The sequence below is a fragment of the Calidris pugnax genome, unplaced genomic scaffold (genome assembly GCF_001431845.1).
Source record: "Calidris pugnax isolate Ruff unplaced genomic scaffold, ASM143184v1 scaffold46, whole genome shotgun sequence".
NCBI classification, from domain to species: domain Eukaryota; kingdom Metazoa; phylum Chordata; class Aves; order Charadriiformes; family Scolopacidae; genus Calidris; species Calidris pugnax.
This window is the reverse complement of record NW_015090769.1, coordinates 305,131-314,585: the sequence shown is the minus strand read 5'-3', so window position 1 is coordinate 314,585 and position 9,455 is coordinate 305,131. Positions and strand designations below refer to the sequence as shown.

Sequence of the window (9,455 nt, the reverse complement as noted above, 5' to 3'; positions counted from 1 at the left end):
ATCTTTTTCCCTCCAGGGTTTTTTGATTCTATTAAATACATTTATGTTGTATGCACACGTTATGGTTTTTAACTGGAAGAACCCAGTGAGAAACCTGACCGACGAATGGGCAGTGTGACTTGTGAAGCCAGTGTTAGTGGATAGAGTCATAGAATCATTGAGGTTGGAAGAGACCCTTGGGATCATCGAGTCCAACCATCTCCCCTACTCTACAAAGTCCTCCCCTACACCATGTCCCTCAGCACTGCATCTAAACGGCCCTTAAACACAGCCAGGGATGGGGACTCCACCCCCTCCCTGGGCAGCCTGTTCCAATGCCCGACCACTCTTTGGGTGAAAAATTCCTTCCTAATGTTCAATCTAAACCTCCCCTGTTGGAGCTTGAAGCCATTCCCTCTCGTTCTGTCACTAATGACCTGTGAGAAGAGACCAGCCCCAACCTCTCTACAGTGTGGAAAATGGGAAGGATTGAGGACTCCCACAAATAAAATCTCACTGGTTGCAGCAGGAGAATGGCTTAGGCCAGCACACCTTTCAGTGCAGACCCAGAGCAGAACCCACCAGCCCCAATCTCTGCACCCACACGCCACTGTGAAAACCACTAAAAATGCTGTGGGCTGCACAGAACGTGACTCTGCAGCCAGGAAAATACAGAATCTGAACCAGCAGCATCTAAGGCAGAGTCATTCTGCAGAGACAGAGCCTCTCTCTTCACTGTGGTGGTTTTATCAGGGATGGGCATTGGGGAATTTTTTCACCACTGCCCGGTCAGACTCCAATCCCAACCCCCTTCTCAGGAGAGACAAATACACTGCACTCAGACAATCTGCTGGAAGATATTTTAGTAGCTGGAGTTCAACTGCAAACACACACACACAAAAAACCCCACATCATCATTCTGCTGCTGCTCATCTCCCTGGAACTGTGCCCAAAACCCACCAGATCCACGACAGAGAACAGCACCAAACGCAGCCTCTCGCCTACTCCATCGCGGCTGCATCATCTCCCTCCAAACGCCTTTGACACCACAAAGATTTCATGTATTACCCAACCAAACGTTGGTTTTGTTTTATTTTTTAATGAGGAAATAAATTATTTTCCAGTTAACCTTTTGCAAACAAGATTATTTGCTTCCCAGTAAACACAGCCAGAAGATGAGGGGAAGGGAAGCCGCGTGCTCTTTCAAACAATGGTCTAGAATGATATTACTGAGATAATGTATTTGCACGGGGCTGTGTTAGGTCACCAAAGCCCCCCCTCCCACCCCCCCCAGCCAGGATGGTCACTGGGATAAACAGTGTCACATCCCCCCTGGTACCTGCGGCCCTGGGCGGCGTTGAGCTGGTCCTTCATGGCGATGGCGTGTTTGAGGAGGCTGTCGATGCTCTTGAAGTACACGCTGCTGTCAGTCATGTTCTTGATAGCACTGAAAAGAGAAAAGAGGCCGAGGGGTGGAGGGAGATGGAGGCCTGGGTAGTATTTCTGAAAGCATCATGTGGTTTTAGCACACACACACCCACCCCCCAACAGAGAGGACTGTCAGCCTGGAGAAAAGGAGGCTGAGGGGAGACCTTCTCGCTCTCTACAGCTCCCTGAAAGGAGGGTGTAGCCAAGGGAGTCCATCTCTTCTTCCAAGGAACAGGCAATGGGACAAGAGGAAACGGCCTCAAGTTGCCCCAGGGGCGGTTCAGATGGGATAGGAGGAAGAATCTGGGCACTGAAAGGGTTATTAAGCCTTGGAATAGGCTGCCCAGGGAAGGGGTTGAGGCACCATCCCTGGAGGGATTTAAAAAACGGGTTGACCTAGTGCTGAGTGATGGCTCAGTAACGTTTTTTTTATCAGAGTTAGGTTGATGGTTGGACTCGATGACCTTAAAGGTCCCTTCCAACCCAGATAATTCTATGAGTCTATGACTGTTAATAAGAAACCTCAAGTTTCTATGGATCCTCAAACCTTAGCTGGCTGGTGGGTGGATTTAGGGCAGGAGATTGGGAGGTCTGCACCGCGCACGGAAAAGGGGAAGAGCTGTCACACATCACAAATTCATGGTGAGGGTTCAGAGAGCACTGACCCACACCCTCAAACCCCCCTGCCTCACACCAGAGCAAGAACAGGCGGTTTCTGCCTTGTTGGTCGACTGTTGGCTGAACATGAGCCGGCAGTGTGCCCAGGTGGCCAAGAAAGCCACCAGCATCCTGGCCTGTGTCAGGAACAGTGTGGGGAGTAGGGCCCGAGAGGTGATTGTCCCCCTGTACTCGGCACTGGTGAGGCCTCACCTTGAGTGCTGTGTCCAGTTTTGGGCCCCCTACCATAAAAAAGACATTGAGGGGCTGGAGCGGGTCCAGAGAAGGGTGACAAAGCTGGTGAGGGGTCTGGAGAATAAGTCTTATGAGGAGAGGCTGAGGGAGCTGGGGTTATTCAGCCTGGAGAAGAGGAGGCTGAGGGGAGACCTTATTGCTCTCTCCAACTCCCTGAAAGGAGGGTGTAGAGAGGTGGGGGTCGGTCTCTTCTCTCAAGTCACAGGCGACAGGACGAGAGGAAATGGCCTCAAGTTGCCCCAGGGGAGGTTCAGGCTGGATATTAGGAAAAATTTTTTCCCTGAAAGGGTTCTCAGCCCTTGGAATGGGCTGCCCAGGGAGGGGGTGGAGGCCCCATCCCTGGAGGTGTTCAAAAGCCGGGTTGATGTAGTGCTGGGAGGTCTGGTTTAGTGATGATGCTCCTTGTTTGTTGTGGGGGTGTCTATTTTTGTCAGTCGGGTTGACGGTTGGACAAGATGATCTTTAAGGTCCCTTCCAACCTGGAAGATTCTGTGATTCTGTGATCTGTGAACACAACCCTCCAGCTCGGGGGAGTCTCCTGTACCTGCAGGCGTACTCCACCGTGTAGATGGCTCCTTGGCTCTGCTCCTCCCAGCTCTGCATGTCCGACTGCAAGAGAAGAGGAGGTGGCATCGTTGAGGACAGACACAGCCCCACATGCTCCGCCAGCCCTGCCCAAACAGGGGCTCTCCCTGCTTTTCACTGCAAATTGTGCTTGGATTCTGGCTCCCGCTTGACAGCCTATGACAAGCTGCAGGCACCGAGCACTAGCCTTTAAAAGAAACATTTATTGTGTGTATTTCTGGAAGGGCTACTAGTTCAGGCCAACGCTTTGGATATTCTGGCAAAATTCCCCTTGTTTTTAGATGGTTTAGCCCACGAGCCAGTTGAGAGCCACGGGCAGGCAGGCTGGGAGCAACGGACCCAGCTTGTTTTTAGATGGTTTAGCCCACGAGCCAGCTGAGAGCCACAGTCAGGCTGGGAGCAACGGACCCAGTGGGATGTTTCAGAGCACTGGGATCTCCTGGTGTGTCTGGCCCAGCAGGATCTGACCTCACACAGCTCCCTCCTTCACGCAAAACCAGGTAAAAGTTTCCTTCACAGCACTGAAACTCCTCATTCCATTAGACCCACCACTCACAAATGTTTTTACAGCCACAAGCACACCTCTCCTCTGCTCTGAAACTCCGGTGCCTGATGCCAAGCCCTTCCCTCCACCAGCTGGAAGGAGCCCAGGAAACACCACACACCCCGGAGCAGCACCACAGGCAGCCAGCTCTGCCATGGAAAGAGAAAGAACAAACAAATATACAAATCACCAGGAAAGCGCAGCTGAATTCAGAGGTGTAGCTCAATAGATAAGTATTTTGAAAGTCCTTGAGCACTTCGGGCACTCTTTAAAACCTGTTCTCATGGGAGCTAATTCTCCAGCCTATTCTACCGGGTCTAGTTACCAGCCAGAGGAAATCCAAGGGCCTCTTTCTGTGAGCGAAGGAGGTCGGAGCGGGAGCTTGGACCTCGTCCAAAATCACTTGGGCTGTTCAAAGCCTGTCCTACATCAGGACGCTTGACCACAGCCCTCTGAGCTACAAAAGAAACAAGCCTGGACACGCAACGCTGCAGGCAGCTCTCTGCAGGAGAGGGTCCTTCCACCCAGGACTCCCAACCCCACAGAGACTGCCCTCGTCCAGAGTCCAGTTGTGTTTTAGCTGTTGCTGGGAACACACTTTGTGTGCAGAAGCGGCCGCAAAAGGGGCAGAAACTCTCCTGCAGCTCCTCGCCCCGCTCTCTCCAAGAGGTGCCAGATAATTTCTAACACCTACTGATGATTTCCATAATCTAATCATCTCTGCCAGATGATTTCTAACAGATGATTTAGACCCCGACATCGCTCTGGCTCAGTCGTGTGTCACAGCCTGTGCTCCTGCCCTTTCTGAGCACCAGCAAATTTTAATCATTTCCCAGTTATCAGAGCCAGTGATGTCTGTTTCCAGCATTCCCATCCCTTCCTGGGATTTTCACGTCCTTTATCAGGAACAAGAGCCTTTCCCTAGAGCTCCTCACTTCTTAATCTTTTCTTGAGGTCCTTTCTTCAAATTCCCAGGACGTGCCCTGGGATGCAGTTTTAAGAACTAAAGCCAGCTATTAATACACAATAGCACTAATGATACATTACTGTGGCTTGGAAGTAAATTAACGAGGAGATCTAAGTTCTCAAAAGAGCAGGAGGAATCCAGAAAGGTCTCTCTGTGCAGAGCGACGGCACGTGGAAGCAGCAGGGGCCTCGCATCAGGCTGAGTCTTATCGGGGAGGAGTAAATCTGCTTGGAGAGTTTGAGATGCTGAGGAAGGTATTAAGATTATTATTTTATCAAATCACAGAAAGTTGCTCGTTGTAAAGGCAGGGAGGTGACCTTCCCTTCACAGAAACTTTTCTCCAAGCCCCCTCCCTTTTAATTTTTCCTGGGGGAATCTCAAAGGCTGCATCTCAGGAGAACTCAGCCAGAGCCAGAGCTGCAGCACAGCTGAAACAAAGCTGGAAATCACCAATAAATCCTGTTTCCTTTATACATTACCTACATCTTGGGACTAAATTACCTGAGAAGGGATCCACACAGAATGTTCCTTTTTCTTCTTTTCTATTCGGAAGAATTAAAACCACCTCACTTTAATGCCTTTGCTCTGATTTAGATAAAACCTGACAGCGTTTTCACGGTGCACAGCCCTCCTGACACCCTCCCGTTCCAGTCTCCAGCCACGAAGCTGATGAGGCTCTGGCAGAAGAACCCAAAATATCCATTCCCCAGCTAATTGAAGGCTCCGCTGTGAGGATGGCCCTGGCAGGGCCCTGAGCACATCCCTGTCTCCTGGGGTTTGGCTGCCTGGGTTCAAGGGCTTGAGAAGCCCAGCCTGTTCACTGCAAACAGCAACGCCTGAAATGGGGATAAAATGAGAGTGGGATGAAGGGAAACAATAGAGAATGCAGCCACGAGGCTCTTAACTCAGCTGGGCCAGTGTCCTGGCTGTGCTGCCAGGCTACTGGTATGTTTAATCATCCCAGTTGCTACCAGGGACTAGCATGGAGGAGAATGTGCTCCCAGACATGATGCTACAGCCTTGGAAAAAAGGAACTCGGGAGCTGACGATGCTGGAGGAGAAGCCACCAGCAGCAGCTCTGGATCTGCTGTTGTTCCAGCTGCCACAAGTTAATTTGCTTCCCATTTTTCTCCCAGTTCAAGCCACAACAGTGCACCCTTAAACACAGCTGGGAACCAGACAAATTAAGAAGTTGGAAGTGCCCATGCAGGGGGGGCAAAAAGAAATGGATGGGAAAAGCAGCACCTCCAAGCAAGCATCGGGGAATGTTTTCTAACACTAGAGAGGGAAATGGGTACTGGGGTGGCACCAGGGCAGTGGGCACAGCACAGTCAGCTCAGCTTCATCCTGAGGGGCACCGTTACTGCAGGGATCACAGCGAGCTCCTCCTCCTGCACAAAGGCCACTGCTGCCCCAGCTGGGGCTAGTGGCCAGGGCCTGGGGGGGCTGCAGGATGAAGGCATCCAAGACCAAAGGTATCTGGTGCTCGTGATGGCTGCGGTCACAGGAGGGACACGGGGCCCTTGTGTCTGCTGCTGGCATCCACAGGACAGCACGACCTCCTTTCTCATGGGAAGAAAGAGGAAAACAGCAGCAATTTTGGCTACAAAAGAGAATTCTGTGGGACGGCTGCAGCTGGGAAATGAACTTGGGTGGGCCACAGAGGTCACAGAACGCTGTGGATCACTGCAGAGAGCATGTCAAGCAGGGAAAATGAGAGAATCAAGGGTTTTCAGAGATCTTGCCCAGCATAAACCCCACTGCCAAACACCACACTCTGCATCCAGCTCCTTCCCTCGGCTGTCACTTCCATTAGTGCCCCTCGCCCTTAGCCCCGCTCCGTGATGGAAACCGATCCCTTCCCTCTGCATGACTTGTCATACAATTTGCTCCATCTCCTTTCGCTCGGGACACGTTCCCTGAAATTGGGACTACCTTGATTACACGAAAGCAAGTGACAGCTCAGGAATAATATTACAAACCTGTGTCCCCCCCCCTCCCCATGCCAGCGATGCAATCACCTCAGCATGGGCTATACATACACATACATCTCTATATACCTCCCCTCGCACCCAGACACGTATATAAAACGTTAATAAATAATTGAATAATAAAGTGTCACCATCCAGGTTAATTTGGAAACCAGGGCTGTAAAGCAAAGGTGAAAAATGGGGCCTGACAGTGCATTAGCATAGACATGAAGCAGTAATCTATTCATGAGACATCACTCCTAATGAATCATGACTGGCAGAAGAGGGAGAAGGACAACAAGGCTGGCATTAAAGTGTCTGTGCTCCGTGCTCTGGAGGAAAGGAGGAACACAGCTGTGAGATGCGATTCATTATCCCCCTTTGCCTCATGCAGGCTCTTTGCACTTGTTTCTTCACGCTCCCCCTTCCCTCCCCCTCCCCATCCCCCCACCCCCCTCTTATTTTATGTAGGAAATAAAAATCTCACAGCGTAGGCAGGGGTAATAAGATTTAACATCTCCCTCCTCCCCGTACAAGACAGACTACTCATTTTTCTTTGTCTCCGCGCACAATCCAGCTGCCAGAGCACAGGACCGTGGTTGGACTCTCAAGTTTTGTATCTTTTTTTTAAACTCAGAACCACGGGTAAATTCACCATGTCCCTTCACCCCCAGTTCAGACCGAGACGGGATCCCACAGCACCTCACCCTCCCCTCGATGGCCGATTTCCTCCCACCCACCAAGGGAGGTGAAATAGGGACGATGTCTCGCCATCCCCCCACCCCCCTCTTATTTTATGTAGGAAATAAAAATCTCACAGCGTAGGCAGGGGTAATAAGATTTAACATCTCCCTCCTCCCCGTACAAGACAGACTACTCATTTTTCTTTGTCTCCGCGCACAATCCAGCTGCCAGAGCACAGGACCATGGTTGGACTCTCAAGTTTTGTTTCTTTTTTTTAAAAACTCAGAACCACGGGTAAATTCACCCCATCCCTTCTCTCCCAGTTCAGACCAAGACGGGATCCCACAGCACTTTCCCCCCCCGATGGCCGATTTCCTCCCACCCACAAAGGGAGGTGAAATAGGGACGATGTGCCAGGTCAGGAAAACAGCTCGTGCCTGACTGGATCAGAGCTCTGGAGCCCAAAGAGAAGCAGGACTCACCTTATGCTGTGCCAGCTCCGGGAGGGATCTCCGGACGTGCTCCTGCAGCCGGTAGAGCGCCACGGAGGGCTCGTTGGCCAGGACGTACATGCTCTCTGTGAATTTGTCCGTAACTGCAAGAAGAAAAAACAACAGAGTTACGGAAAGCAGGGAGCAACAGGGTGGGGGCTCGTGCCTGACTGGATCAGAGCTCTGGAGCCCAAAGAGAAGCAGGACTCACCTTATGCTGTGCCAGCTCCGGGAGGGATCTCCGGACGTGCTCCTGCAGCCGGTAGAGCGCCACGGAGGGCTCGTTGGCCAGGACGTACATGCTCTCTGTGAATTTGTCCGTAACTGCAAGAAGAAAAACAACAGAGTTAGGGAAAGCGGGGAGCAACAAGGGGGAAGAAGGTTGGAAAGGGTGCCCTGCTCCCCTCCTCAACACAACAACGGAGAGAGCAGAGGAAAAAAACCCACATCCCTGGCAACTGGGAGGTAAAAGCAACATCCTGCTGAACAGGGACCTCCGATTCCAGACCAGCCTGGGATGTCACCACCTCCACGGTCCCCTACGAGCTCTGGTTGTTCTAGTTTCAGAGAACAAGGCACCACTTGGCTTGTGTCCATCACCAGGCCCTTTCTGACCACTTTGGAGTGATGGCAGGAGACGAGCAGAGCCCAGCAGTGGCCTGACCCCCGTTCCTCTCTCTGCAGCCACAGGGAGAGTCGGCATCTCCTGGTCCGAAGGCTCCTCGTCTCGTTCCCAGCCATTTGGGCTCATCTCTGCTCAGGGCCTTGTGATCTCCTGCAGCTTGGCCACCCCCTGCTGTGGGGGTCCTTCCTTTGCTCCCCTCCAGCCACCACCCCCAGGTGACATCCCAAAAATCCCCACGGAGGAGACAAAGTGGCCGCACACCAGGGCTTGGGAAGCTCCAGTGCCATCCCAGCAGCTTGTGGAGTTAATTTTTCCTCCTCCACCCCAGCCCAAGCTCTGTCCAAACCACCCTCCACGCAGGAGCCCCTCTGCGGAGCCACATCACAGCCCCGATCCCTCCTTCCCCACAGGCTCCAGGCAGAACGCTGACAGCCCCTAACAATTAAAATACATAAAGCTCAGAGCTCATTTAATTGTTTGTAGCGGGGGCGTGAAGCCGGGAGGGTTTTCACCAGGCTGAAGCAGAACAAATTTCAGAGAATTTTTCTATTTTCAGGAGAATTATCCTCTCCTCCTCCTCCTTTCAGGGCTTTTGTTTCAGTGACAACCGCCTGGATGGGGCAGTTCTGCAGCGCCGGGGACGCGCTGAGCCTCTGAGTGCCAACGGGAATAATTACACCCACCGAGAGACACGGCTGTCTGTCTGTCCGGCTGTCTGTCCCCACACAGGCCCTGCCAGGAGTTGTCCCGACACACAGACCCTGCCAGGGCCGGGCAATGAGGGGACAAGGGGGACATAAGGCAGCTCCAGGCTCCGGGGGGGGGGCCCACAGGGCACGACCCCCATGGTGACTACCCCCCCGTGCTTTCCTGGGGCTGCACGGCCCTGCCACCACCCGCGACGCCCTGTCGCCATCCTCCCTATCGCGACTCACCCTGTCCCGCCGCACCTCCCCCTCTCAGGGCCCTGTCGCGACTCCTCCCGCCGCTGACAGGGCCCCGTCCGCGTCCCGCGCCCCGTCACCGCCCGCAGGCTGCTGGCGCGACCGGCCAACTCAGACCCGCAGAACCCTGCCGGAGCCCCCCGAGCCGCCGCTCCCCCGCCTGCCCCCGCCGGACCCCGGCCCGCTCCCACCTTTCTTCACCTTCAGCTGCATCTCCGGCTCCTCCATCCCGCCCGGCCGCCGCTGCCACTTCCGCTTCCGCCGGTGCCCTCTAAAACCGCCCCTGCCGGAAACCCCCTCTCCAGCCCGGCCCCAAAAACGGCCCC

General features: G+C 53.3%; 1 protein-coding gene across 1 annotated transcript in view; it reads right to left on the bottom strand.

The window, feature by feature from the left end:
* Positions 1–9,391, bottom strand: part of BORCS8 (BLOC-1 related complex subunit 8) — an 18,938-nt gene extending 9,547 nt beyond the window's left edge. Inside the window, exons 1-3 of the mRNA XM_014938048.1 lie at positions 9,321–9,391; positions 7,772–7,884; positions 2,864–2,928 (exon numbers count right to left, since the gene is read on the bottom strand). Of these exons, the coding sequence (XP_014793534.1) occupies positions 2,864–2,928; positions 7,772–7,884; positions 9,321–9,357 (215 nt within the window). The 5' untranslated portion in view covers positions 9,358–9,391. The remainder of the gene's footprint in view (positions 1–2,863; positions 2,929–7,771; positions 7,885–9,320) is intronic.
* Between the last annotated feature and the right edge of the window lie 64 nt (positions 9,392–9,455).